The sequence below is a fragment of the Argopecten irradians genome, chromosome 3, assembly GCF_041381155.1.
Source record: "Argopecten irradians isolate NY chromosome 3, Ai_NY, whole genome shotgun sequence".
Classification (NCBI taxonomy): Eukaryota; Metazoa; Mollusca; class Bivalvia; order Pectinida; family Pectinidae; genus Argopecten; species Argopecten irradians.
This window is the reverse complement of record NC_091136.1, coordinates 34,955,737-34,971,696: the sequence shown is the minus strand read 5'-3', so window position 1 is coordinate 34,971,696 and position 15,960 is coordinate 34,955,737. Positions and strand designations below refer to the sequence as shown.

Sequence of the window (15,960 nt, the reverse complement as noted above, 5' to 3'; positions counted from 1 at the left end):
ACGTATATAGCTATTTCAAATTTGGTGCCAATTTTATTAGTATTTCTTATCCACAGCTATATGGTAGTTAATTGTGGAGCAAATATTTTTTTGGTATGATAGAGAAAATTTTTAAACATCAACCTAGAGATGGTACCATGTAAAAGCTCAATGCTAAATTTCTGATTCAGACATTCAGCTTATTTTCCTTGAGAAGGACTTTTCAAAGACCATCCTGAGAAGGAATTCTTACATAAAAATTGCAGAATGAAATTATCTGGTATCACTTCACTTAAAATTGGCAGGATCAAATTTCCTGTTATTAAGCTAATGATTGTAATCAATTGTACTATTAAACCTATCTGATTTAGTTACATGGGGGATATCATCAGTTATCACCTGTGATCTATGGTATCAAGGACAGCAAGAACTACAATTATCATATCTAGGTCACGGTGATCCAGATCTGATGTTAGTCATATCAGATTCTACCATGAGCATGATCGATATGCCTTTCTGCACTCAATATAGGAAACTGACTATAGGCAGGACACATCTAGTGGGAATTTACATATACAAGTTTATCATTTTATATACAGCATTTTTCTGGAAGTTCTTTTGTTGGCGGTGTAAGCGACACAGATTTTCCATTTCTATAATTACTCATTGAATTGTTTGTATTGCGTCCACATCAGCAACATTTCATCAAAACATACTACAGGAGGAAATATTTCCAGCTGTAAAATCTTTCTGAATTGATTTTTTTACTGACTGGAATTATTACTCTGTCCATAGCATTATCAAATAAGTTTTTTATGGCTCTGTCAGACATTGTGTGTGGAGGGCTGAAGGACGTGTGAGAGGCCAGGCATCAAACACATAAGGAAGGTGCAGACAGAGGAAACACCAAAGTCCTACCGGACCTACATTAACACAAAAAGTGGACAGTCGTGCTGTTCCAGCGCCATCAAACTGGAAATATGTGATAATGCATCTAAATGATAAAAGTGATGAGGCAAACACAGCTAGTTGTTATCTCATACACTGGGGTTCAGACAGTGCTGGCAGTGGATCTAAATGTCAGCTAGCTAATGGGAAATATCAACCAAAGCCTGGCTACAACCCTTTTACAAGTGTAAAATGTAACTGAGAGAGTAATCCAATAAATAGAGGCCGAAACAATCGAATCACCAATAAAGAAATCAAAGTGATTATTTTAAGGGGAAACTTCATGTAAAAGTAATTAAAAACCTACAACAGCAGAGACTGGACCATTTCTTAGCTTCCTCACGAAGACAAACCACCATGCATGGCAACTATAGCAGTTATTGAACAATTCACTTGAACTCTTCACATGATGTGAACTATGAGGCCACTGAGCACTTTAATCAAAGACCTGGCCAGTGAACGCTCAAACTTAATGATCTAGTGTGGCACTTGCTTGCAACCTTTTTATTTACATGTACAGTATCTTTAATTTTAAATGTTGATAGTTCCATGAGTAATGCCAATTGTTTGACCTTTAGACTTACCTAATTCTTTACAGAGTAGAATAACAGCAGAGAAAACATTTTTGGAGAAGTCCATCCTCTGGTCTATGATCTGCAGGTCGGGGAGCTGCACTCGTACATTTTTGTGCATAGGTGTAAAATGGAGTTTTGCATCAGCCTGTACGTTGTATTGGTTTAAAGTTGACCTTGACCTTGTTAACCATATGTTCCTGTCTGGCCACCATAGTGAATGATCATGCCAGTCCATAGCAATATCTGCAAAATACAAGGAAAGAACAATTCAGTAACATTGATGAGGTATTGAAAGGTATTATTACAAATTCTGAAAACATCTAGATGTCTTATTTCAACATTTGGGACACTAAATGAAGATGAATGTCAATCAGTTGAACTGTGTGCAAATTGTTACATTTCACTTTTATGCATTGTGTTACTTTCAGTTGGCATTCATGATCATGAGATCATGATCATGACTGTCAACTGTACAAAGGTAAATTCATGGAAGAGTACTAGCGATTGTGATTCATGTTGAATTTGCCTTTGCTGACCTAAATCATAAATAGGTCATGATGACCTAAATCATATATAGGTCATGATCATGATGACCTACTGCCTTTTAAATAATTATCTGCAATCATGTGATATCTATCCATGGAGCAACAAATAACTGGTCCAATCAAGCAACAGTATAATACACATGTTTGTATGTACTATGTAGTCATGTAGCTTATCATTAAATGTATCATGAATATCATTTCTCTTGTTATTTAGGAGGAAACATCAAACCAACGATAATATCATTGAAAACTATTGCATTGTTAAACTGTATGATAGAAATTAATTTTGTTGTTACAATACACCTACATTATCATACCTTTAATTCTGGGTCAACTTGAATGAAAGTGATATCATAACGCATTGACAATACATGTAAACGGTATACAAAGACACGCTTTGGAGTAGGAATGGTCGAATGTCATTGACCCTGTGATTGGTGAATATACCTTTAAATCTCTTAATGGTATCAGGTTAAAATATTTAAATAGCCTTGTTCTGTTATAGGCAGTAATCCTATTCACCTGCCTGCTGATCAATTATAAGATAAGTAGGAGAATGTAATCAAGCCAGGACCACTATAGGTTTTGTTAGTCTCTCTGTCTCCTAAAACGTGCCAACTAGCTTGTAAGTCACTGGGCAGCACACACTACTGTTGATCAAGTAAACATATACATGTCAACAAACAAAATAGACTTCATACCAATTCTTTGGACTAGATTAACAATCAAGTTAATTAATTGTAATAATAGATTCTGGTGTATGCAGTCATCTTCATTCCAAAAATATATGTGTATGTTAACTAAATAGCTTTGCCATATATAATCATAATTGTTCATTATTTTTATTTAAAGATCTCACGAAATGTTTCCTTGCATTCACTGAAGGAGTGATTGACCTTTTCATGGTGATATGGTGTAAAGTAGTATTTTTGTAACGAAGAAAATACTAATCGTTGCTCTGTTTAATAGACATTCACTCATATCAGAAGGAATATGATATATAATGACCAATTTTTTTTTGGGGGGGGTTGAGAGACCCCAAAACATTGCTACCGTTGATAAGTCCCATTTTAATGTGATTGTGATGTCATCTTTGACATGAACTTTGTGACATCATAATTATAAAGGTGAATTTAATAAACAGTAAATTGAACTTTAACCACGTCAAATTGGAGTCTCGTAACCCCACTATTGAAAAGGCAAATCAGTATAGACTTCTGAGGTAAATTTACTGTTACTGCTAATTATAACCCTGTATCTCCTTTTTGACAGTGAGTTTGATGCCTATATCACAGAGTCCACCCTGTATCTCCTTTTTGACAGTGAGTTTGATGCCTATATCACAGAGTCCACCCTGTATCTCCTTTTTGACAGTGAGTTTGATGCCTATATCACAGAGTCCACCCTGTATCTCCTTTTTGACAGTGAGTTTGATGCCTATATCACAGAGACATTTACATAGTCAAAGAGATTTTTTTCTCTCATTGGGATCATTGGATTATTTGTACTAAGCATCTCATATCTTATAATTGACAATGGTTGTTTTGACAACCGGATGTAAAACACAGTCTACCAAGTAAACTAATTTTAATCCATAAATACTCATCCGATCAACAATTTATAAGTCAGTCATGTCATTTTTTTAAACTGCAGTCTCATTCTGAGAAAGCTTTTATCAATTTTCTCATTGATAATTCATCTCTATCTGTAATGTTGTCAAATGGATTTCACAACAAACATCAATTTGTGTTATATACATTCAAAATACTCTAGGTACTCTATATAAATCTAAAAGCTATTCACTCAACAACCTCTATAATACATTTGATTTAATGCTTCATTGGGTATCATGATTCAAAACAATTTGATCAAATTTCTGCATTAACTTTTCTAAATCTGTCAAAAGTTTTTTTCTCTCTTAATTTCAGTTTAACTTTCAGAGTAGAGATATATAATTTGTTCCCAGACTACATGTAGAGGTTTTCGAAAAAATATAAGGCATCGTTTATTAGGATACATTTGCAAGAGGCTAGCTGAATCATACCCATTCAATGGAAGGCACAAGGTGTATGTATATTTTAAGTGTTGCTATATTTGGGGCCAAAGTTAATCACTCAATTGAGATCTCTATCTAAATCAGAACAAGGTGTACATATCAAGTACTTAATAAAACTTCCCAGTTAAAACTTCTCTGGCTTTGACCTTTTAATATAATTCTATATACCAGTAGAAACATATACCAGGTACACTTATTTTCAAGACATTGAAGTATCATTTCAATATAGTAAATATATAGGTATTTATATCTTTTTTTTATATAATCAATTACTTTCCATACTGTATGCCATGAATGTGTATTTTAACAAAACTTTGATTAAATCAACCTAAAATCAATTTAAGTGTACGACACAGCAGGTTTGTGGGTCGGATGGTTTCAGCTTCATGCTATGATGGAAGTCTATTTATATGAATATAGGATCCATGTATCTAGTACATCAATATACATGTAAATAGCTAGACAGATATTTCTCAGTTGTATATGGTACACTTCTGAGCATATTCTGGTGGCCATGCTGTGTGTATTACATATATATACTGGGCTGCAAACTCAAATGCTGCCTCAGTCTTGTAAACCTATTGTATATCAACATTATTATTATCTTATACAGTAAAATGTTTGAGTCAAACAAAAGTTTAACAGGACAATTCTTATCACTTTCAATTAAGTTCCAAACAATATTTAGCTATTTTGACCATGCATGCACATACATATTGCTTGTGACCTTGGCCAAATATAATTTGCAACTTTGACAATGGCCATTTTGCTTGTGAACTTCACTTGCAATGATGTCCATTTTGACTGTAACCACAGTGACCTATACATCTAGCTGATGGTCTTAACCTATTGCTTGTGACCTTGACCTTGACAAGTTTGCTTCATATGTGATGAGCTACATTTATTGTGAGCTTTACTTCATGTTAACAGCACAATATTGACAATGTACATTTCACTCATGATCTTGACCATATACATATTCTTCATGCCTTGATAAAGTCGTATGTCCGCCTTACTTGTGATCTTGACCATGGTCATTTTGATTTTGACCATGACAAACATCACAAATGAGGTTTCCATTCGGCTGTGATCTAATCGTAATATCACTCGAGACTTTCATCATTTCCTGGCCATTAGACAGAACATCAGATTGACAGCTTGTTGATTGTGTAGTACATCTTTTGCTTTTAAATTGATTATTGTATTCTCCGAGCAACGTCAGCATCAAATTGTTAACATCAAAGCATCCTGCAGAGTCTGTTGTCTAACTTCCATTTCGTCCACATCACCAATCTACCAATTATTCCTCACTCTATACATTTATCACAATATAGAGTGTACATCTCATAGATTTATTACTAGCTAACTACCAGCAATCATATATACTTCTAATAGTGCAAAGTCATTTGGCTTTCAACTCCCATCAATGAAATCAATGGGCATGATATGTGGAAGAGGAGATGAGAGAAATGAGTTTGAAGTATAATTATCTAATTTATTACATGAGCAACCCCCCCTCCCCTCCGAATATTTAGTGAAAGAAATTTGAGCTAGTACATGCTTATCATCTTGACTAAATAGCTGAAGTGTACATATTTCCCAGGAGTTATTGCATCAAAAAACATGTCATTATAGTATTTAAATCACATGTGCACATCTGTCTGAGAGCTGTTACATTGGTATTCCAGCATAAGGCTTAGTTTCTACAATTTAATATTACAACATGTTACGTTACTATAGCCTGACAGCTAATACCAGCGCTCACAGCTGTCGGTAATACCTTAACCCATTTCTATAGCTACAAGCTGATTTCTGCTGTAGATTTCTGTGTAATAAATCATAGCATATGTGATGACTATCACTAACAAAATGGCAAGTTATTGCAGGTAACACTATGTGTTGAATTGATACCTCGCGGCAGATTTTGAGTTTTTAATAAATGTTTTCAATCAGCAACTTATATCATACATGCATCTTTTACTTTTTGTATACAGTGCAAACAAATGAACAGTTGATTTTAGTCAATATTAAACCACCTATCATAATTTCCAAATTGAATACCAGTGATAATTTATATTATAACTTATAATAATTATTTCATTATCAGTGGCAGAACTATGGGTACTTCCAAAAGCAGTCTTCAGCAAATACCCCTGTCAACACATACTAGTCTAGTACTCCGTGCATCAAAGTGTGATGGGATGGGGCAGGACAGGAGAGATAAACTGGTAGATCTGTAATAATTCTGTATGTAACATAACTAGTACACTTCCCTCTCTGCATATGCATGGTGGTCCCTTTCTATATATATCTGAAAACGGACCTAATTGTTAATTTGTTATGCCCTGATATAGGTTCTGCACTCTCTGTGAGAATGAATAAAATTAAGATTGATTATTTTCACAATGATAGTAAATATTTTGATTTCTTAATCCTAGACATTATTGTTTACCTTCAAATAGAAAACAATGCTTCCCTATTTGTTATAACATCATGTCACAACAAAGCAAAAACTTTCCTGTTAAACTCATATAGGGGTAAAACAAATAATTTCACTTTATTAAGACTGACAAATAGAATATCAATTTCAAAAATGTAAATTGTAAATTATGTCACCAATTAGCTGGTCTAGTCATTAGATACATTAATATCATTCTAATGCAATATCCTACATCAAATTATGGTAACACAACTTAAAGCTCAAAACATCCATATGCCAATATAGATAATGGCTTGGATTTATGATGATCACAAAACCACAGTCAATGTACCAGTAAAAGAAACATGACTGAGACAGAAATGATAACACCTTCTTTGATCTGATGAGCTCTTTGTATTCAATTATGTAACGAGGATATTGTGGGGTATGATTCACAAGTGTATGTCAATACCATTACTGTATCACTGCCTGCACTCATTAACATGGGTGATCTAAGATACACCAGAGATCCCAGTACATGTCCGCCCCGATCAGTAGGGACTGGTAAAGGACTTGGCATGTAGAGAAGGAGGGGAAAGTGTGTATGAGATAGGGATCTCACTGATGGACAAGGGAGATAGACCACTTCACTGCTCTGGGTAATGAGTCGTGTGTAATACATGTTCTGCATGCAGCTGCCATAGAAAGGTGCAATGATCATGAGACAACAAGATCCAAAAAAGAACATCAGTACAGAATACACAGCGCTAGAGCAATAACACCAGGATTTTATATTATTAACCTTCCTTTCAATCTCTACATTACAATTGTTTACTAAGGGTAAAATATCTAGTAATAGACTACTTCAATTGAGGAAATCTGACCAAAGATTTGGTGTTTCAGCAAGGTTCATGCTTTAAGTAATGTACAGTGAATAACAATATTAAATGAAAAGCAATTACTCTGACTCTTTTATTTCAATCAAATATATATATGAAAATGCATCATCAGGAAAAAAGTTATTCTTACACAGGCAAGTTCCGACTTTGCCTAAGTTTTCAATCGATCATGGTAAGAGATGGTGATATGTGTAACTGTATAGGAACTACACCAGCCCAAGGGTTATCGGGTACAACATTCCATGCTAAACATGTATAGTCACTGATAGTAAAGAAACATTCCAGACCTGCACCCCATAACTGATAGTTGATACCAAATATCCATTGATTTCTAGCAAGGAAGGAAGCAACTAGACTCTTGTCTGATAAACCACATTTACAGTACAAATATTTACTTAATCAAGTGCCTTAATTACGTCATGTTTGGCATCGTATCATACATCCATCATATCTCCACAATAAGAAGTATCAATCAAGACCAATAACGCATAAAATTGTGAACTAATCTGTGAACATTGAATGCTAATCAATTGAATGAGGTGAGCTACATATGAATGCCCAGAATTTTTTTCCTGAAATAATTGGGACAAAACAAAAACGGTATTTGATTTAATCTAAAATGTTTAGTGAGGCGTAACGCAAAGTTTGATATGATACGTTTGTAATGTATTAATCGCAGATGTGACCTGAATAATTTTAATTCTTACACAGGTAATGGAGCATGTTATAGTCGACAAATACAGATCATTATCATAGTATTATAAATACGGAATACACAAGATCAGGGCGTACTACAATGGGTTTTGATAATAACATTCCTCAAACATGTGTAGCTGTTAATCACATATCTGTTCTACTAAACATATATACGATGTTTATACTTCACCAAACCATTTGTTTGAAAGCCTAAGATTAATGACATATGCACAATTTATAGCATTACAACAATATAACATGATTGATTTCATAGCTAGCCGCAGTGGCCGAGTGGTTAAAATGTCCCGACATATTACCACAAGCCCTCCACCTCTGGGATGCGGGTTCGAATCCCATGTGGGGCAGTTGCCAGGTACTGACCGCTGACCGGTGGTTTTTCTCCGGGTACTCCGGCTTTCCTCCACCAACAAACCTGGCACGTCCTTACATGACCATGGCTGTTAAATAGGACGTAAAACTAAACAAACCAAACCAAAAAATCATAGCTAGCCAGCTTTCTCCCATCAGGATTGTTATATCAGGTTTCAGGTTTCTTCCTAATTTATTTAGATTTGATTTGTAATTTCCCAAAATAAAATATGTTCTATTAATGATGACTGAAAATATGTTCAAAATTTTCAACCTGTAGCAAGGTATTTTAATTTCTGCACAATATCCATGTATCATGCACGTTATTCTACCATAATGACTTTTATTGTTACTGTTTTACTGACTTACTGAATTATGTTTGCATAGTTTCACGTTTGAAGTGTACATAAACGTTTATGAGGTCGATTGAATAAATAAATAACGGCTTTTTGCTTTTCCGAGTACTCAAGATAAAGGACCGCTAAGTCAACGTCAGTAGGGGACACAAAGAGACAGAAAATCCTTCTAAAAAATATCACAGAAAAGCAGCATGATCAGGCGGACTTATACTTTTCCCATACGCATGCTTGACAGTTCCACTGTTCATACACTATTAAGAGATATTTAGCTCCTTTAAAGGTATCTAGAAAACTTCTGTAAAGAATAGTTGTGTAAATCACAGCTGATGTGATGATTTATACAGGAAGTTAACAGATTTAACACCATGGAGCATCATCCATCATAACATTGTACAGGAAGTGACATATTAACGGATTAATGACAGCCCTATCATGTTCATCAATATCAATTAGTAGACAGTCTGATGACCACTTCTGCTAAAGGCATTAATATCTGACTCCTATCAGACCTGGTCATGCATGGGCGATAATACATATATAGGAAAATACCACCAATGAAGGAAATACAAATGAAAAGCTTACAATTTATATCTAGTAAAAAAAAAACAAATTAAATATAGGGATTCTATGATGCAAATTTACTCACCCCCCCCCCTAACAAATTACACAGAAGATTTGAAACATGTACCTATGTTAGAAATGAATTTGTTATGACAATCAGACAATATAAAAACAACTTCTTTATCTTAAAATGTACATCCTGATATCAACTATACATTGCTAATTACTGGTAGGTAGCTAGCTATAAACTACTAATTAGAATTGGATCATTTAGAGCTTCATCAGATCTAAGAAGCTTCTAGTCCTGCCAGTGTTTATAAAACGTACCAGACACTCTCAAGACTAGCATTCGAACTGACATTGTTGGAATCATCTGTTTTACTTCACAGATAAACAAAACCCCTCATACATACATAGTCTGTATAATGAAGCTATTTTAGGAATATCCTACCTTGTTTGTTAGTACATTTTTTTTTGTATATATATATATCAATCGCCTTTAAATGAGCTTAAACTCATCAGTTCTGTGATCTGGCCAATTGCGATCTTCAGTACATTTTTTTGCCCTGTCGATCTGCCCCTATCCCCTATTTCCAGTACACTTTTTTGACCTCATCTCCAAACTCTAGTATACTTTTTTGCCCTCAAGATCTGCTCCAATTCCTAATCTCCAGTACACTTTCTTGTCCTCTTAATTTACCTTATCCCCAATCTCCAGTACTTTTTTAATTTGTGCCCTCTAGATCTGCCCCCATCCCCAGTCTCCAGTACTTTCTAATTTGTGCCCTCTAGATCTGCCCCCATCCCCAATCTCCAGTACATTTTTTGCCCTCTAGATCTGCCCCCATCCCCAATCTTCAGTACTCTCTTTTGACTACATTATTCCCGAACATTCCAGTCATAACCCTCCACACAATAGATGATAATACCTGGTATAATATCTTGTTAGTCAGACTGTTAGAACAGATAGCCATGCAAGGTGTGCTAACCGTGGATGGCCCTATGAGAGATATCATATGTGACCTTAAGGTCTGGTGAAAGTATGTCAAGACACCCTCTCATACACATAAAAACTCACAACAATAATATGTGGGCCATCGCTCTAAGAGAAAGTGATATTATTTAGTGTGAACAATGCTGGTAATTTTACACTGCCTTAAGTAAAACAATGATCATTGTAATCTTATTACACAGAGTAATAATGCTATCAACCTAACACTTCATTTGAGATAAACGTTTTAAAATGTTAGGATAAAATACCATGTGCTGTATGTGGAGAGAAGAATGTCAACACAGAGAAATAATTTGCCTTATAACAATCCAGTGACATCTTAAGTGTGTTCGTCCTGTGGAGCTATTATTAACTTTACAGGTAAACTTTGGATGAGATGCAATATCAGTACACCTATCATTCGTTACACAGGTGTGTAGTGCAGTGTGTGGTATATTCGTCAGTACAGGTGCACAAGCTAACGGACAGTCATTTGTTTACAGGTGTCAAGACAACCCCTCCTAGAATAAGTCTTACCTGAGCTCTAAAACCGATCAACACCCTCTGTAGGAACAGGTGTACAGCAGTTTGCTAGGCTAAACAGTCGACCATAATCTACATTTTTTTTTTTTTTCACAGGGAAAAATTATGATCTTTAAATATTCTGTCTTGTATCATTTCACAAGTGCTCCACCCGAAACATGCTCTGTCACAAACAAAATCAATCTAGCGAATAAACATCCAAAGGCTTTCAACACTTAAACAGAAACCCAATTCACTCTGTTCAGGACTTCGCCGGAAATGTATGAATGAACAGTTTCAGCAAAAAAGTTTATCAGTTTCTAGCATGTCAAGCGCAGGTTAAAAAAAGATCCATTGAGTTTTGTAAAGCAATATACTACCAGTATAAAACAGTAATTCATTTATTTCAGACAAGTGTAATGCTGGTTTTTTTTTTTACACGGGAAAAACATTACATCACTTGTATTAAAGAGTGATGGTTTTTCAAGGTATTCTTTTTATAGGTGTTCAGATTGGAGGCCTTCAGTTATGTACTTTATGACCTAGCCCTATTTAGCCCACCCTATGGACACAGGAATGCTCACTATTATAACCCTATACAACCAGATGTTCTCAGCTAACCCTCTCCATCCATGACTGATATGCGTAGTCACTTTGTAATCTTTCTCGATAATCTTATAACCAAAGAACAGTCATGGTTACATTATAACTTAGGTTCTGACCTGAAATCCTATGCCAGACATGACAAGACAGTTTTGTAGCTGTAAAGTTTTATCACAGCGACTCTAGGCTTCTGTACTTCTAATCTGATAGGGCCATATTTTATATTCATTTTTATTTCAGAGAAGAAACAGGAAACTACAAAGAAACGGTAACTTACTAGCTTGAGTTCATAGCCAATGTCAAAATGTATTGTATAAGTATAAAAAAAGAGCAAGTTCTGCGACCTTTAATATGGATCAGTTCTGTGCACTGCGTTACACAAACTGTTTCACATACTGCTGCTCCCTCAAAGTATACCCACTTATATAATAGTTTGGGAGCCAGACAAGTCAATATATTCCACAGGGAACTTACAAATGAGCAGTTCCTAAACTACTACATTATAGTTTTAGTTCTAGTAAACTAGGTCCAAATTCCAAGAAGTCTCTGATTCATCACTTCCGAGGTGAAGTAACAAACAATATTACGTACGTGATAGTCAGAACACTGGAAAGGAAATTGGAAGTTACCAGCCCTGAGTTTTTCTGTAGTGGTGTTAGCTACTGTTATGTTATATACTCAGTCATTCACTCAGTATACAAATATGTAAAAGTATTTTTGTGTTTATTAAATGTGTAATTATTAAAGCTGTTAAGAGGATTCAAAGATAATGGCCTTGCAGAGAAGAAACACAGTGAACATTAAAAATGAAGCTTAAATGGTTGACTTCTCTTGACATATTTTTTCACTTGAACCCTAGTACCTTTATTTGTTAATGATTACAACCTTTCAAATCATTTCCTGTCTGTAGGTTATTTAAGTACTAAAGGAATGGTCTCCAACAATACCCAGACAGTAGTAATGTATATTAGGAGTTTACGGAAGCCCTCGGGTCACTAAAAATGACCATTCACTTCCACTTGGATTGACATCTCTCTACAATAAACGGGATGTTTTTGATAAACATTAAATCTGTTCTGTGTTATTTAATGTAGAAATCTTTGGAGATGTGCCCAAATTGCATAAGAGTGATATCTTTGCTCTCTTTGTAAAAGCGACTTTTTTAACAGGGCAATCATGAAATGTAGGCTAGCATAAATAAATGAAATATATTTATGTTAAATTTATGGACAAATGTAGGTATGTGTCAAGTGACCATTCAGCACTTTTTAATTGGTTATTCCAAGCATATACAATCTTATTTCAACATTTTACTGTGGGGCAATAATACAGGTCTAGTAATAGACTATCCGTAGACGTTTGATTTTTTGTATTTATGTGCATATATGAAAGCAATGAAAAAATAAATTTTGAAGACGAAACTTGTACATCTTGTATTATGATTTATGCTTGTGTTGCACTCGGAAACAAATCATATAAACAATAAAACTAACCTAAAGTAATATACATGTACATTACAATATGTAGTTTATTACTTTAATAAAAATAAATTGCTTCAATAATTACCTATAGCATCCACGAGCTGGACCATGACCCCGCCCACGTGCAGGTCCCCTGTCACTCGGAGGGTCTTTTCCACCTGTAAATCCGTGACGGTGATGGTCAGGTTCCATGACCCGTCCACACTGGCCATGTTCACGTACAATCCGATATAAACACACTAACACACTGTCCTTTTGTTTAACAAATTACACTTTATATCCACTAAACAGGTAAATCCCGTCTTAAAAACATAACCAAAGCTTGCCCTCAAAGCAACTCACGGGAGGCGAGGAACTGACATTCTCTGAAAATAAATAAGAATTAGTTTTATAAACAAATAGGCTCATTCCAAAGTTGATAAACAACGAACGAAAAGTGATGGTACGTCCACTGCGGCGAGCTGGAGTAGAAATTTACACACACAAATTTTATATGACAACATGCGTTGATCAGACTGTGTTGATAGAGCGGTCCGATACGTGTGTTAAATGTTGAGTGAATGAATGATAAAGCTTACGTTTACAACGATTCTAGGTCACTTGCTAAAATGTAATGGCCGATCTGGAAGTCGGCAAGTCCGACCAGAACAACTGTTTCTTTTTCTGCTTACCTTATTCAAATGACGTTCCTAAAACAACAGAATGTCCTCGTTAAACTCTTATGAGCCCGTGATAAACAACAGAGAACTTGACATAGATCACAAAACCAAACACATACGACCAAAACTACAAATCGTGTAGCTCAATGACTCAAACCGCTTGCCCTATATGGAAGTGAATTATCTACGTTCAGAGAACTTCCCATCTGCCGTAAGCCGGATTTTGATTGGTTGCGGGATTTCCCCCGTTGAGCTTCAACAACACCCTACGTATTCCTTCCTTGCTTCTTAAATCATAAATTTTGTAATCTATAACCTGAAATAACACGGTTCATACATTTATTCCCCTATAAACTCCATTTGTCTACATAGATGGTTGATAATTTCGGGAAACCCCTCAAATACAGCTATCAAATTTGAACCAATCGCTGCCCGTCTTACAACGAAACTCTTATCTTTCAAGTACTTGCTAATGACGTCATATTACAGGGGAATTACCAATCCTGTGCAGGTTTCAAGTTTCTTCAGTCTCGGCAGCGTTACTCATGTGTTCGCAATGTGTTTTAAGTCCAATTAGACGCACACGTTAACTTGTTTTAAAGTAAGAATATAAAAAACACTATACGAAAAAAAATGTAAAATTGGGAAAAAACAAACACTTTAATATTTCTTTAATGAAAATAGCCTAATTGTCGTTTGAAAAAAGTTTAATAAAAATTAGCTTTAGAAAATTAACGAATAATAGACTCTACTAGACAAGACAATGTGATGGATTTTTAAATTGTTAATGGCCGAACAATTCAAATACTATTCAAGAATGTATACACTGCAATGACTGTTTTGGAGCATTCGATTTTATTTCTTAATTTCTTATTAAAGGCCCACTACCTTTCCGGAGGAAAATTTAAAGGTTTCTTAAAAACATTAATAACAAAAGAAAATATATATCAATGGCTTAAGATGAGGTTACAACACCAAACATATGCAAGATTTCCTGTCTAATGTACGATAACAGTGGAGATTCATTTCGCTGTTTTGCCGTCTGGCGCAGTGATAGTCAACTACCGCGCAGCATTTAGGACGACGGCGGGAAACATAAAACGACCCGCGTTATGAAAATTAACATTTTATTTATTCTAATTAAACAGTTCTGAAGGTGATGATAAGAGTGCTTGTAAACGTATAGTTAATAACTTCTGCGACTCTACAAAATTCTTGATCTCGTTTTACATTCCTATTTTAAAATTAAAAGCCGTTTCGGTAAGGTAGTGGCCCTTTAAATGGACATCTCAACATGTCTGCATTACTTGCTATAGTGCAAAGAAATGACAAATGAAGACAAGAACATTAGAAATAAATACAGATGGGTAAAAGGGAAATTTGTTTGAAAAGGGCGATAGCGAGCAGGAGAGTCACCTTGTTATTTTGAAATAGAGTAGATCTACCATGTACCATTTTTAATTCCTACATACAAAAAAATAATCTTTATCAACAAATATTCATGGTTGACAACTGGAACATGGCAAAAATCTATTTGTTTTTAAAGTATTATAAGAATTATTTTTTTAAATAATTGATATGACTTTAGGTTCAAATGAAGGACTTCATACTAAATTATTATTAGAACTTAAAAAAAATTTATATGACTTTAGGCCCAAAAGAAGGACTTCATACCAAGTTAAAAATTTAACATTACTGTAGTCTAAGAGAAATACTTCCCCCTCCCTTTAAATGATGGGATTTTAAGGGGAGGGGGGTCTTATTACCAAATGTATATAATATACATTTGATAGTTCACCTGTTGCTAAAATAAGCTCAAAAGTGGGTAAATTAAGCCACATCCAAACTTGAATATCTGCACAATTTACAGGCTACCATATCCAACCCCATGGCAAGTAACATCTTTGTCCCTGTCACCCTCCATTTTTTTCTCAGATGCTCAGGTTTATGTGATATACAGTGTTAATTTTAATTCAAACTTCTTTTCTTTAGTCCCACTATTACCGAGGAGTGCCAAATATCATTTCATTTCTTTCTCCTTTTGCCTTTAATTGGCACATAATATGTCAAATAGGGTAATTGCACAAGTCAGAGGTATTGTATTCAGTTGTAGGTATATATTGTATCTTAGATTGTCAAAAAAATAACTATTTCTTTCTTTTGAATTAAGTCTATGAATTCAAATTAAGAAAAAAATATACTACTTCCAAATGTCAAAGAAAAATACTTCTTTTTTGCACTTGACTTTTTTTAACTACACTTGCTTTCTATATATAGTTAGTGTCACTTATGTACTTG

At 34.8% G+C, this 15,960-nt stretch overlaps 1 protein-coding gene across 2 annotated transcripts in view; it reads right to left on the bottom strand.

Moving 5' to 3' along the window:
- Positions 1–13,966, bottom strand: part of LOC138318360 (fermitin family homolog 2-like) — a 39,173-nt gene extending 25,207 nt beyond the window's left edge. The window contains exons 1-3 of one of the 2 annotated variants that reach the window (XM_069260654.1): positions 13,582–13,966; positions 13,089–13,368; positions 1,512–1,745 (exon numbers count right to left, since the gene is read on the bottom strand). In XM_069260654.1, coding sequence (XP_069116755.1) covers positions 1,512–1,745; positions 13,089–13,215 — 361 coding nt within the window. In that variant the 5' untranslated portion in view covers positions 13,216–13,368; positions 13,582–13,966. The remainder of the gene's footprint in view (positions 1–1,511; positions 1,746–13,088; positions 13,369–13,581) is intronic. The other variant, XM_069260653.1, reaches the window with a different exon arrangement.
- Positions 13,967–15,960: the final 1,994 nt, after the last annotated feature.